The following is a 15,402-nucleotide window of genomic DNA, read 5'->3' as shown; positions in this document are numbered from 1 at the left end:
AAAATCATCTTCACTTTTTATGAGCATTCCATCGAAGTCATCTTCATTTCTTTCAAGTGGTGCATCAGAGTCATCTTCATCTCTTTCAGATGGTATAGCAGAGTCATGGGGATTTTTTCTAAGTGGTGTACTATCTTCCTCCTTTTCAGAGGGTGCATCAGAGTCATATTTATCTTTTCCAAGTGGTACATCAGAACCATCTCTATCTTTTTCAGGTAATGTATCAGAGTCATCATCATTTTTAGGCAATGCGTCAGAGTCACCTTCATCTTTTTCAGATGGAGCAGCAGAGACATGATTCTTTTTTCCAAGTGGTGCATTAGAGTCATCATCTTTTTTAAGAGGTGTATCAAAATCATCTTGATTTTTTATGGGCGTTCCATCCAAGTCATCTTCATTTGTTTCAAGTGGTGCATCAGAGTCATCTTCATCTTTTTCAGATGGTGTAGCAGAGTCATGGTGATTTTTTCTAAGTGGTGCATTGGAGTCATTTTCATTTTTTCCAAGTGGTGTACTGTCTTCCTCCTTTTCAGAGGGTGCATCAGAGTCATATTTATCTTTTCCAAGTGGTGCTTCAGAACCATCTCTATCTTTTTCACGTAATGTATCAGAGTCACCATCATTTTTATGCAATGCTTCAGAGTCATCTTCATTTTTTTCAGATGGCACAGCAGAGTCATGATTCTTTTTTCCAAATGGTGCATTAGAGTCATCATCTTTTTGAAGAGGTGAATCAAAATCATATTCATTTTTTATGTGTGTTCCATCCAAGTCTTCTTCATTTCTTTCAGGTGGTGCATCAGATTCATCTTCCTTTTTTCCAAATGGTATATCATCTTCTTCCTTTTGACGTGGGGCATCAGAGTCAGATTTATATTTTCCGAGTGATGCATCAGAGTCATCATCTTTATTAGGCGGTGCACCAAAGTCATCTTCATCTTTTATGGGTGTTCCACCCAATTCATCTTCATTTCTTTCAAGTGCATCAGAGTCATCTTCATCTTTTTCAGATGGTGTAGCAGAGTCATGTTTATTATTTCCATGTGGTGCATTACACTCATCTTCATTTTTTCCAAGTGGTGCATCATCTTTCTCCTTTTCAGAAGGTGCATCAGAGTCATATCTATATTTTCCGAGTGGTGCATCAGAACCGTCCCTATCTTTTTCAGGTATTGTATCAGTGTCATCATTATTTTTAGCTGGTGCATGAGAGTCATCTTCATCTTTTTCAGATAGTGCAGCAGAGTCATTTTTCTTTTTTCCAGGGGGTGCATTGCAGTCATCTTTTTTAGGAGGTGTATCAAAATCATCTTCAATTTTTATGTGTGTTCCAATTGAGTCATCTTCATCTTTTTCACATGGTACAGCAGAGTCATGTTTATTTTTTCCAAGTGGTGCATCAGAGTTATCTTCACCTTTTTCAGATGGTGCAGCAGAGTCATGTTTAATTTTTCCAAGTGGTGAATCTGAATCATCATTTTTTCCAAGTGGTGTATCATTTTCCTCCCTTTCAGGTGGTGCATCAGAGACATATTTATATTTTCCAAATGGTGCATCAGAGCCATCTCTATCTTTTTCAGATAGTGTATCAGAGTCATCATTTTTAGACGGTGCATCAGAAACATCTTCATCTTTTACAGGGGTTCCATCTAGATTATCTACATTTTTTTCAAGTGGTGCATTCGAGTCATCCTCATCATTCTTATGTGATGCACCAGAATCATGTGTATTTTTTCTAAGTGGTTTATCAGACTCATTATTTTCTTCAAGTTGCACATCAGAGTCATCTTGATCTTTTTCAGGTGATGCATCAGAGTAATGTTTATATTTTCCAAGTAGTCCATCAGATTCATCCTCTTTTTTAGGTGCATCAAAATAATCTTCATCTTTTTCGGGTGTTCCATTTAAGTCCTCTTCATTTCTTTCCAAAGGTGTATCGGAGGGTTTATCACCTTTTTGAGACATCGTATTGGACCCCTGTTCAAAAAGTTCAAGTGGTGCATCAGTGTCATCTTGCTTTGTTCCAAGTGGTGCATCAAAGTCATTTTCATCTTTTCCAGGTTGTGCATCAGAGTCATTTTGAATTTTTCCAAGTGGTGCATCAGAGTCATCATCGTTTTTAGGCGGTACGTCAGAGTCATTTTCATCTTTTTTAAGTGGTGCAACAAAATCATATTGATCTTTTCCAATTGGTGAATCAGATTCATCATTTGTTCCAAGTGGCGCTCCATCTTCATTTCTTTCAATTGGTGTATCGGAGGGTTTATCACCTTTTTGAGACAGGGTATTGGACCCCTGTTCAAAAGGTTTAAGTGGTGCATCAGTCTCATCTTGCTTTTTTCCAAGTGGTGCATCATCTTTTTTAGGCGGTACATCAGAGTCATCTTCATCTTTTTTAAGGGGTGCAACAGAGTCATGTTGATTTGTTCCAATTGGTGCAACAGACTCATCATTTGTTGCAATTGGTGCATGATCTTCATCTTTTTGAGGTGGTGTATATGAGTCATCTTCATTTCTTTCGTGTGGTGCATCAGAGGCTTTTTCATATTCTTGTGACAGGATATTAGACTTCTCTTCAACTTTTCCAATAAGGTCACTAGAAACCTCCCTATCTTTCACTAGTGCGGTATTAGACCACTGTTCAGGATCATCCTCATATTTTCCAGGAGGGGTATGAGACATGTCTTTATGTCTTACAGGTAAGGTATCAGACTCTTGAACTTTTTCAGCTGTGTTTTGAGATACCCCTATTTCTACTTTTAGAAGTGAGGAATCAGAAATCTTTTCATGGTTTACAGACCTAACACCAGATTGCCCTTCATCTTTCCCGGCTGGAGTAGAATGATTCCCTTGATTGTTTCCATGTAGGGTATAAGAGCTATCAGCGATTCCAGAGTCTTGTTCATTTTTTCCAGCCGGGGTACTAGTCTCCTCTTTCATACTTCTAGCTGGCAGCACAGCTTTTCTTTCATCCGTTAAAACAGAGATATCCGATTTCTTGTCATCGACTCCAGTTGGGAAATGAGGCTCCTCTTCACCTTTTCTTGCTTGTATATTAGAGTCTTGTATCGCTGGAATAGACCAATTTTCATTGCCTTCAGTTGGAATATCACACTGTTGAGCTTCTTGTGTTTGGTCAGGATACTCCAATATATCTTTTACATGTGAGGCATCAGACCCCTTTACATATTTGAGAAGTATTCTACATGCAAAGGCAGAATCTTCTTTCTTTTCTCCTGTTACTATTAAAGTATTAAGTGGGGTGTCAGACACTTCTTCAGCATTTTCAGAGTCTTGCTCCTTGTTTCTAGTCTGAGTACTGGACTCCTCTCCAATGCTTCCAGCTAGCATTTCAGACCCATCTTTACCTTTTCTATTTTGAGCATCATAGTCGCTATAATATTTCATAAATGGGGCACAAGACCACACATCATCGCTTTCATTTTGGGTGTCATGACCTTGAACTCTTCTGGTTTTGTCATGATACTTTGTTTCAAGTGAGGCATCACAACACTTCTCCCCCTTTACAGGTAGGGCATTAGAATAATCTTGATCTTTTCCAGTTAGAATCAAATAGTTTTCTTCTTCTTTTTCATGTCGGATATCAGACCCTTCTTCATCAGAATCCTGTAGGTGTGTTCTGGTTTGCGCTACAGAATACTGTTCATCTTTTGAAGGTGGTACATTAGATACAGGTTGTCTTTTATTTGGAATGCACGACTCCTTGAAACTCTTTCCAGCCAAGGTATGGGCCATCTTTTCATCTTTTTCAGTTGTGACTTGGGACCACTCTTCATCTTTTACAGGTGGGTATTCTGACCCTTCTTTATAAGATAGAGGTTGAGCATCAGATTTTGACTGAGACCCAGGCTTAGTTTTTTCAGTTGGGTCATTAAATGTCCTTTCATCTTTTATTACTAAGGTATGAGAACCCTCATCTTTCAGAGGTGGGGCAAAAGACGTCTCTTCATCTTTTACAGGTAGACCATTAGAAGCATTGTAATTTTGTAAAAGTGAGACATTTGACACAACTTGTGTAGATTTATAATTAGATTCCTCTTCACATTTGACATATGGATCAAAAGAGCTCTTTTCTTCTTTTCCATGTGGGTCAGGGGAATTGTTTGTAAATCTTGTTTGAGCATTTGAGCAATCTTCATCTTTTATTAGTGAGGTTTTAGACCGGCGTTCATCTTTTTCTTGCGGGTTACTAAAGTCTTCTTCAACTTTCACAGTTGGGATTCCCAATGTGTCGCAATATTTTCCAGTTGCAAAGCTAGACCATGCTTCATTTCTTTCAGTTAAGACAATAGACTCCTTAAAATCTTTTCCCGTTGATGCACCATACTTAGAAATCATTCCATCTTCAATCATTCCAAAAGGCTGCATTTCATGAGATTTGCCTTCTTGGTGTCTTGTTTCAATATTGTTTACACTTTGTGTATCTTTCTGAAATAAATCACTAAGTTCTAGCTTCACTTTTCTCGCTAAGCCATAGGAGCTCTCTTCAACATTTACTAGTGGAGCTTCAGAATATTGTTCAACTTTTCTGGTTGGCATCTCAGATTCCTTTTCAAGCTTTTCAGCTTGGTCATGAGACCCCTCTTCATCTTTTGTTAGTGGACCATCAGAGCTCTCTCCCCCCCTTCTACTTGGGAAATTATACTCCTCAATATTTGCAAATGCATTACAATCTTTTAAAAATGAGGCAGAAGATCCACTTTCATCTTTTCCATACAATGCAATAGATCTCTCTTTATATTTTTTAGTTTCAGTATCATCTTTTTCAGTCAGATCATTCTTGTCTTGTTTTATAGACCACTCCTCATCATTTCCAGCTGGAACATTAACATACTCTTTATCTTCTTCATTTGTAGAAATAGAGCTCTCTTGATCTTTTGGAAGTTGGGCATCATACCACTTTTCATCTCTTTTTGTTAGATGGTCAGACTCCACATCAATTATTCCAAAAGCAGCAGAAACATGCTCTTCGTTTGGTTGGGTATAAGATTTCTTTTTAATGTTTTCAGTTGTGGCATCAGACCACTCTTCATCCTTAGTTGGGGCACTGAAATCCTCAACTTTTCCAATCGTAACATTAGATTCTTCATCATCATCTCCAGGTGGAGCACCAGAGTACTCATTTTGTCTCTTTGAAGGACAGGACTTATCATCAATTTTTATGGGTGAAGCATCATAACACTCTTCATCTCTTCTAATTAAGTTGTCAAACTCCACTTCAGTATTTACCACCGTCCCATAAACATACTCTTCCTTTCTACTTTTGATGTAAGACTCTTCTTCAATATGACCTGTTAGGAAATCAGATGACAAGTCATCCTTTTTGATTTGAGCGTCAAAGTTTTCCCGATTGTTTGTAACTGGGGTATCCGATTTATCTTCATCACTTCGCGCAAAGGCAGTGGACTCTTTTATCCCTTTGCCTGGTAGGGCATCATATTTTCCTTCGACTCTTTTGGTTAGCGTACAAGGCTGTCTTCCATGCATGTCTCCATTTCCTGTTTCATTCTGGTTTAAACTGGACGCATCTTCCACTACTAAATTCATTGGCCCAGTCTCCATAACCGCACAAGCAGCATCAGTCTCAAACGATACACAGTTTTGTAATAATAGTGAAGTCTGACTTGTTGTTGTTGACAGTCTTTCACCATGACTCTCATTAAATGTTTTGTTCATCACTGTCTCATTGTGATTGACATTTGGCTTTACAGAGTTTGAAATGAGTAAAGGAGCAGTGCTGACTGACAAGACATCAGTAACCACATGAGTATTTAGACCTACATCCATCCCACTTTGATCTGGAGGTGTATGGTATTTGTGTTCCATTTTGAAGTCATGATTTTGGGTAGAGTCTGATAAAGTGGAACGGATTCGTAAAACGGATTCAACTTTATTCACAATCTCCTGACATGTATTTTCCACCCACGTCTCCTTTGATGCTTGAAAGTTCCCATCAGATTCAGGAGGATAAGCACTCTCTGAAGCAAAAAATGCCTGCTGCAGTCTGCTGCTATGTTTTTCGACGGCGTTAACTTGGACATCTAAAACATTGGTTGCATCTACAAATGATGAGGGACCTATTTCAGCTTCAACGGAAGGGGCAGCCCAAAGTGATGTACTAATTTCACATTTGGCAACATTTCCAGCTTTGTTGAAATCATCATCAATGAACTCTGTGTTAACCTCGCCCCATTGATTGGCATCAGTGGAAGATTCCCTGTGACTTTCTAGGGTAAAATTGCTGCATGGCATGACAGGGTCAGATGAAGCAACAGTTACAAAGTATTCTTCTTGGTTATCAGGCAGGAGGTTAGTGGCTCCATTTCGTGAGATGGTGACATCAGACAGTGAAGCCGTTTTTTCCAAGTGGAGCACTGACTCTGAAACCTCCCCTTTAAAGAAGGGTGACATCATTACAGGCTCATGACCACAAATTAATGAAGAAGAATGATGGAAATCACTTATCTCGATAACATTTCTTCCTGTTTCATTTTTTGACAATAAAACTGTATTATCATCCTCTATCAGGAAAGAAGACTTCCTCTTGGACAGATTGTGTGTTTCTTGGGCTTCTTTCACATTAACAGAACCAAGATTGTCATCATCTGAGTTAGACTGGCTGTACTTTCCTCCTGAGTAACTAAAGTCAAAGCTCTTATGGGATGGACTAGGCAACATGGTGTCTTTCTCATTTTCAGTTTGGTTAGCAAAGAGCTTCAAAACTGTCTCTTCAGTGTTTCCCTGCTGGTTACAGAAAGGTGTGTCATCCAAAAGGCCCTTTTCTTCAAATTGTACATCCATCTGAAAAATACCGCTGCTATGTTTTGCTCTGTTAAACAGACTGTCAGCTGAAGTGTTATTGATCATCCTTGAGGCATGGCACAATGGCTCAGCAATTATCTGTGCTGGAGGTTGCGGTATGGTTTCCTCTGTACACTTCCTCTGTAATGGTGAATCATCAGTAAATTTGCTCACAATGGTGGGTAGTACAAGAATCTCTTGGGTAGTTGGAATATTGTAAACATCATTAGCATCATCTCTGTCCTCAATATATAAACTATCATCAAGTGTTTTGTACTCTGTGGATCGCGAGAGCAAAATAGCTTCCGTGTGATCATCCATGAAATCAATTTTTAGATCATTTGCATATATGTTGTCACCCATATCAGGTACCCCATCAAATGAATTCTTTGTGTTCACTATTTCTTCTGCCTTATCACTTCTGAGTGGCACCTCAAAGTCCTCCTGCTCTGAAAGATTACAATCACTGACAGTCCAAGGCACCATATTGTGTTGGTCAGTTTCACAAAACTTAGAATCTTCAAGAAAAAACTTGATCATCTTAGTTAACTGTTTGTCAAGTATTAAAATCCTGTGTTGAGACTTCAAGTCGATGTAACTGTTTATCATTAAGTAGGACGTAAAAAGCTGTTTTGTCTCTGAAGAAGTAAACACATGTCCGGCATGGCTAGATCCACCTACTCTGAGTTTTCTACACACGAGCCAAGAGGAAAACCTTTCATTGAGGAGATCAACATCAAGACGGTCATCTGGGATTTGGATGGATTTTAAGATGTTTGCGGTGTAAACATCAATGAAACCATTTTGTACAGCAGAATGAATATCTACGACTTCAGAATTTTCTGGAATGTAAAGTGCTGTTACTTTCCCTCTATTGCTGAGTAACCTGCTGCCAAACACATCAGTGGTGTGATTCTTAGAGGATTCTAATGAGGTGGCACTAGATTGGAATTCATTGGGCCGAGGCAATACAAGCCCTATAAACTGATTCCGGTTCCCGAGCACAATGAGCGTACTGGTAAAACTCATCAAGTCACACTGAACCTCTGCATCCACGGTTAGTCCATCCTCATTACGGATGTTGCCAAAGGAAGAATTAACTCCTTGTGTTTCACTTGAACTGTGATTTTCTGTTGGGCCTGCAACATTTACCTCTGTGGGATTCAGCATAAACATTCTGTCTTGATTGTGGACAGATGTCATAGTGTGAACAGTCCTCTCTGGGGTCAGTAATTTATTCCCACCAATGCACTTCAACATCAGTCTGCTAACCTGCCTTGCTTCTAAATGTGACCCATTTGCAATAGAATGGTCATGCATTATTCTTTGCCAGGTCTTGTGCCTCTGAAGAATGTTGACATAAACAGAAGCAGGGATGATCCCATCCTGAAATGCTGTCTTCAGGTTCACTGTATCTCCTGAGTAGGCCAAATTCAATCCATCACCAACTTGCTTGACCTCTATTATCTTCACAATAAGGTCCTCCAACATGGAAGCTTCCATCACTGCTGCTGCAACTTCACAGAAGAACACAGAGCTCACATCGGAACTCTCTATGCACTTGTTTTCCATGTTTAACTCTCGTAATTCATTGAGCAAGGTAGCTTTATTAGGAACATCTTGTTTGACAACATCCTTCCCGCGCAGATGAGGTTCAGACTGAGACAGGGAGGAGGTTGGGAGGAGGAGGCCAATTATGTCATTGCTCAGGCCATCCAATGCATGGGTCCAAAAACAGTCCATGCTACCGGCGGGATTAACATTCTATGAAAAAAAAGAGAACAACACTTATTGTTGAATTGATTATAATAACACTAAGTATTCCAAATTAAGGCAAAAGTGTACTCACCAGAAGACCAACATGTTAGAGATCACGTGCACGAGTTCAACACTGCTTCAGCGTTGTAACAAGAAAGTGTCAGGCTGTCAGCATATAGTGAAAGCAATCATGCTTCAACTTGTTGCAGAAAAGTGTTTGTTAGTCACATCACAGTGAACCGTTGAATGAATCAAACCTGTTAGCCAGTTGAATGTCAGCATATTGACTGAAAAAACCGGCATGGTTAACCTAGCATGTTTACAGCATACTCAATGATCTGGTTGCAAATATTAAAATTCAGTTGTTTTTTTTCATTGAAAACACCCCTGAATGATTAGTGCAATAAATAAAGCAAACAAAGGAAAAGGGTTTATCATGCAATGAACCAACAAATAACACTTCGTTTGAGGCCAATAAAAAAACAGAAGCATTCCATTTGATAAAACACAACACATAATTTCCAACCTTATCTCCATGTGTGGGCTGATCAGAACAGAGCTGGGAAAGGTCACTGTAAGCCTGGTTGAGGTCCTTCAAATGTTCCTGGGCTTTTTCTCTCTCCTCTTCTGACATCCTGCAAGAGAAAAAATGGTTATTTAAATTTATAGATAGCCAATGTAATGTGTTATACTGCTATCAGTTGAGTAATTTCCTGACTTACTTGTCACTGTGTTTGTTGAGCATCATTTCTGTGGCTCTGATAGCTTCTGCTATTTGCTCTTTCTTAGTAACAATTTCTTCCATTGAGACCTACAGAATCAAACAGTTACTTGTCAATACTTTGCAGTTTAATCAAGAGTATAAAATCAAATTATGTTAGCATTTAAGACACAGCTACACTCACAGGCTATATACCATTTGGTATACCTGCACAACATAATGAGCTCTATCAATCGAACACACGTAATCTATGCTGTTACAAGATAACAATTCTAAATTAAATTAAGCTTTATTTATTATTTATAGTAAGATTTTTATTAACATGGTTCTACAGTGCTCGTGTAGAACTATATCATACTGATAATGTTTAATATATAAGACTAAATACATAGATGGCATTTTATGTCACAATAAATTGTGCACTTAATATTTTAGTCAGCGGGTGCAGGTCTATTCTTTAATGTGGTGAGTATATTAACATTTGTAAAATAAATAAATAATCATGAATACAACATAACAATGGTGCCTTGTACTAGTAAACAGGCTCAGCAAAATTAAAAGTGTGAATGACTTACATGGGGAAATATGACATGCTGTAGTTAATTTAAGGGACAATATGAACTTAAATGTCTGCAATTATTGAATTGTTTGAATTCTAATAGAGTAAAGAATCTGGACATTTGGCTGTCTTTAGTCAAATATACAATAAGAGGACAATGATTTGTGACAAACTAGTGTGTAGTATTTGAATATCAGGTCTAACACTGTGGTAAATCAAATTACCACATGAAAGCACTAAAATTAGTAATGAAAGCATTAAAACTGGTTTCTGGCATTTCTGAATGAAACACCAAAAAGGATTTGTGTGCTTGAAACTAGCTTTCATAATCTATGTAAAGTGAGTGACGTAAAGTGTATTTTAAGTGAGCCCCAGTTGATTGGTGCTTGTGCAACAGTAAGGGGTAGTTGGATCAGACTGAGCCCTTGATTTGATTAACAAAATATTAGTTTACAGTGGAAAATACATGGAATGAGTAGATCAAAAAATGTACTTTTTATTAAATGTCACATAAAAACAAAAATCCTCAAAGCAAAGTAATCTTTTTGTCAAGCCACAACAAGAATACAAATACATATTATTATTACCTGAGGGTTATTTGAAGCATCTGTGTTGGCATTACTATCTTTCAAAGTATTTCCCTCATTTCCTGCGTTCTGTCTAACATTAGACATCCAACCTAACAGTTTGCTAACTTTATCACCATGCTCTCGCTTCTCTTCATCCACCGATCTCTGGAATCAGAACAGGCGGTGATATCAGAATATCAATTTGTGAAGAAAAGCAAAACTGTTACATCTCTTTTCATAGTTAACATGACATAACACACCCAAATATGGTCCAAAGGAAAAACAAGTTGACACAATAGTACGGAGGTTCAGATATGTATCATTTTCATGCTTCATTGGGCACAAAAGGGGTGGCTGTAATACAGTTCATGAGTAAAAACTTAAAGATGATGTTAACATTTTGTTAGGGAAAAAAATATCTCCACATCCAGCCAAAATTAATCCTACTTCCAGCATTCACTCTTTTTTTTTTTTTTTTTAACAGGAACGCCCAAAGATCTTTATTTCAACTTTCTGTAATGTAAGGTTGATATAGCTCCAAAGCCTTGAGCTTTAGCAGCCTCCAGTAATCTTAAACCAGTGTGGCAGTCATATACACTTCTTTCGAGTGCTTCTTTGAATGTGATTCGTCTCTTGGTTTTGGGGCAAGTGAGGCTTTTAGTGTGGGACTTCTCATCTTTTATGGCTGAGGCCATGGCTTTGTCGATGAGGCCCCTTTGAATGACTTCTTCCAGCGAGACTCGGTCGTGGCTGTCAGGGTTTATCAATCCACCAGTCAGTAGCTGGAACTCTATACAGCGAGCGCCCACATCCTTGGGGAGAACATTTTCCTGGACTGCCTGAGTGATTGACAAGGACTTTGCAGTTTTGGGGTGAGTGATGCCATTGAATGCCTGCTCATACTGATATAGTTTCTGAGCCAACTTGTCATTTAAGAGACCTTTAGTGATTGCATCACTGACTGTAACTTTCTCCCCGGAGAAGGGGTCACAAATACCTCCGGTGCAGGCTTGGGCCTCCAGCAATCTCAAGGCTGTGGTCCCATCAGTAAAACCCTGTTGTAATCCCTGAAGAACAGACAGCCTCTTCTTCTGGGTGATGTCCCAAAGACCCGCAATGGGGCTGTTGACATCCTCTACGACAACCATTCTTGAAAATATGATGTCGGCAATCTCATAGATACTAAGAAGGCCATTTTTATAGCGTTCTAGCTCAGATGCTTCAAGAAACCTCTGACTGAGAGCAGACTCTAGACACAGCTTTCTGCCAGTTTTGTCATCGGTGATGATGTGACGCAAACCTTCGATAGCATCATCTACTGACGTCTCATGCCATTCACTCTCCTGCCGTGACAGAAACAAATAGGTCTGCTTGTCGATTTGTTTCTTCTTTAAGGCTTCATAGGTGGACATCTCAGTACCACAACTGCTGCTTACAACAGACACCCGGTGTGAACACATGGGGGAACTACTTGTAAGATGCCTGTCCCCAATCGGCAGGAGAAAGACACCTCCATCAATGTCATAAAGACATGCCTTTAGTATGTCACAGTAGTATGCTTTCTGTCCAGTATCAGGGTTGTGAAAACCTTTAGGATTGCGAACAGGATCGTACAAAATTTGAAAAGTCTCCTTGTCTAGAAAGCCATGCTCAATCGCAATGTTGGGCGGCATTCTGAAACCACCCTCTGGATTAATCACTCCACCAGTGGCTATCTGCACTTCAAGGATTTTCTTGCCTTTGTATCGCTCAAGAATACTCTCCTCCATCGCCTGGAACACGGACAGTCTTTTGCCAGCGTGCATATAGCCACTGAACGCTTTCTCAGCCTCCATCAGTTTATCTTTTAGACTTGATTCGAAAATTCCTCTCTCAAGAGCTTGCTCTAGGGAGTATATCTGGCCTGTGATCAGATCAGTGATGCCTCCTGTTACAGCCTGGCTTTGCAGAAAGTCCAGGGCATGGATCTTTGCCAAGAAACCCTTCTCGGCTGCGTCTAAGAAGGAAGCCTTTTTCTTACTCGAATCCACATAAACTCCAGCAATGACAGTTGGTTTGCCGACATAAGGTGCAATTGATGCTTGCACCTTGTCGATTGTAGTGACACCCATCTCTAATTTATGCAAAATGTCTTCATCCAAGAGCTTATACTTGATTAGGTTTTGAATAGTTGAGCTTCTTTTGAGATCAGTGAGATTCAAAGTAGTTGTATTCCACAAATTGAGATAGTCTCTACTTTCTGGAGCACTTTCAGATGGTGTATCTCTTGCTTCAGGAGATTCGTGGAGATAGTAAGTTCTTGTCGTAAAGATGCTGTGTTTTTCTTTCTGGTACTCAGTGGGTTCACATAGGGCCATGTATCCCTGTGTTTTTGGAATCAGACCCTTACCAGAGTAAATCTGATATGTTCCTGTGAAATATTCTTTTTGTGGGAATGTGGGATTATAAGAAATTGAACTCGTAAGAGTTGTCGCACGGGGATCGACTTTCATTTCCTCCTGTTTGAACTTGTTAAGAATGTCTTCTTTCAGGAATGTTGTCATCTGTGAATTGGAGATTTGAAAAACCTTTGGTTAGGGAAAAAACTATGAAAGAACAGAACATTTTACAAAGGTGCCTAGACTGGTGCCTGTCCCGTACCTCTGAAGTGCTTTTCATTTGTAGATTCTCCTCCACATTGCTGCGCTGGGTCTCCTCTTTTTGCATGGCTGTCTTCGTGATAGCAGTCTGCGAGTTTCTTGTATATTGATGGCCACAGTCGGTCAATTCCTGTTTCCTAAACTTCGGATTTTCCTTCTCTGTTGTAACCCCATGAAGACTTTGAACCTCTTTGGTGTTCAAATTGAATTGTCCGGGATGAGAGCTTACTTCCTTCGGCATCACGTTACAACTAACATCTATTAGGAACTGTGTTGAACGATCCTTGTTTTGAGAAGCATTCACCTTTGAGTATAATTTAACTTTGTCCTCTTCAAGTTGAGGAATTTGCAATCTTGCCTTTAGCGAGTCTTGGTCATACATATTTTTTCCTTGCTCTAATTTGTCCACTTGCTGCTTTGATTCTGGTGTATTTTGCAGGGATGATTTCAATACTTGAATCTCTTCTTTAAGGTACTCGCTGAGCATCGCTCCTAATTCTGAACCCTGCGAACGCCTTTGTGACACTTCTTTCTCACTTGGGATTTCTGACTGTGCTAAGATCACTTTCTTTTCCATTTCCTTCTGCACTAACATCAAATGCCTTTCATAACCCTGCCTCTGAAGTTCCAGTTTAGTTTTTAATTCCTCAAGCATTCTCTTGCACTTTCCAACTTGCTCCTCCATCAGCTGTGTCCTCACCCTGAGCAGAGAATTCTCTTTTTGCATTTTCTCATCTTCTTTATTTTTGCACTGCAGCTTTTCCTTCAGCAAAATGATTTCAGACTCCAATGAGACAATGTTCCCTAAAGCATCAGTTTTCTCTCTCTTCAGGATCAAATTTTCATGTTGGAGATTTGATTGGGATTGGTCCAGGCTGGGCAATCCTTCTGTCAATGTTTTATTTTTCTGTAGCTCACATTCAAGCTGCGTTATTAGCGATTCTCTGTTTTTTCTTTCTTTGTTCTCTTTAGCCAATTCATCTTTTACGTTCTGCAGAGATGATCTCAACTCTGAAACTTTAGCATTCAAGTTTTCTACATTTTTCTCTGCAGCTTTTTTCTCCATCTGAAGAGCAAGTATCTCTTGCTTTAAATTCCCAGTCATTTTGTCAGAGCTCCTTAATGGTCCCTTTATATTCTGCTCATATTTAAAAAGCTCATCTTCCAACGCTTTCACTTTGCTGAGATGTTTATTAATCACAGAAGATCCCTTCTGAATTTCTGCATTTTTGTTTTTCAACATTGTGTTCAAGTCATCAATCTCAGCACTTTGCAAGTGGACCTTCTGCTCTGCTAGCTCCTTTTCGGCTAACGCAGACTTAAGGTCAGATTTAAGCGATGTTATTTCTTTCTGGTAGTTTACGACATCGGAGTTGAATGTGCAATTTTGTTCTGTTAATGATTTCACATGCTCACTATGATCCTGTAATTTTACTTGAAGATCATGTGAGCTCTGAGATTTTGTATTGAGCTCCCCCTCGATAATCTTGACCTGTGATTTGGCTGCTTCTACCTGAGACCTTAGAATTTCAATTTGTTGATCTTTTCTGTCTATTTCCATCAGCGCCTGATCATGTTTCTCCCTCACATTCTTCAAAGCATTTTCCAAGTCAGCATTTGACTGCTTTGATTCGTCTGCTTTCTTCTGCAACTGAGAAGCCACAAATTCACAGTTCTGAATTCCTGCCTCGAGACGTTTACATTTAAATAGGCACTCCTGCTCGGATCTTTTCATTACTGCAACTTCATCTTTGGCCTCTTGAAGCTGCTCTTTCCAGCTCTGAATTTCGCTTTTCAGAGATTTCACCTTTTGCTCTAAATAAGATCTGTCTTTTTCCAACGACTCAGTATGAAGCTGAAGAGCTTTCAGATCACTGTCGGATGACATGTTTATTCTTGTCAGCTCAGTGCATTTAAATTTCAGCTGATTTATTACTACCTGCTTAGAAGCTAGTTCTTCCTCTAAACTGCTAATCTTTTGGATGTTGTCCTGATCCAAGGAGCTCCTTCTGTGAATCTCTCCTTGACTAATCTTCAGCTGCTCTTTGAGACCTTCAACTTCTGTATTTTGGAAGAAAGAATTTTGCTCCAATGAGGATTTTGCCCGGTGAAGAGATCTGACTTCCTCTTGCAGTTCAGAAATGGTTCTCTGCAACGTTAGTGTCTCCTGGTGAAGATCTTCTAATTTCTGTCTCAGGCTGAATTTCTCGGCTTCCATATCCAGCTGAAGCTTCTTGAGTCGGTTATCTCTGTCATCCAACAGCTTTTTATAACTTTGAGCTTTCTCCTCAGACATTTCTGCTCGTTTCTGGACCAAAGCTAACTCATCACATT

General features: G+C 39.3%; 1 protein-coding gene across 1 annotated transcript in view; it reads right to left on the bottom strand.

The window, feature by feature from the left end:
* The window catches only part of dst (dystonin), a 121,406-nt gene that overhangs the window by 51,081 nt on the left and 54,923 nt on the right, over nucleotides 1-15,402 (bottom strand). Inside the window, exons 37-40 of the mRNA XM_088422007.1 lie at nucleotides 10,448-10,594; nucleotides 9,303-9,391; nucleotides 9,107-9,215; nucleotides 141-8,586 (exon numbers count right to left, since the gene is read on the bottom strand). Of these exons, the coding sequence (XP_088278133.1) occupies nucleotides 141-8,586; nucleotides 9,107-9,215; nucleotides 9,303-9,391; nucleotides 10,448-10,594 (8,791 nt within the window). The remainder of the gene's footprint in view (nucleotides 1-140; nucleotides 8,587-9,106; nucleotides 9,216-9,302; nucleotides 9,392-10,447; nucleotides 10,595-15,402) is intronic.

The sequence above is a fragment of the Hippichthys cyanospilos genome, chromosome 8 (genome assembly GCF_059441005.1).
Source record: "Hippichthys cyanospilos isolate Australia breed blue-spotted pipefish chromosome 8, RoL_Hcya_1.0, whole genome shotgun sequence".
Taxonomy (NCBI): Eukaryota; Metazoa; Chordata; class Actinopteri; order Syngnathiformes; family Syngnathidae; genus Hippichthys; species Hippichthys cyanospilos.
Note: the sequence above shows the minus strand (reverse complement) of the source record. Positions and strands in the feature narration are given on the sequence as shown.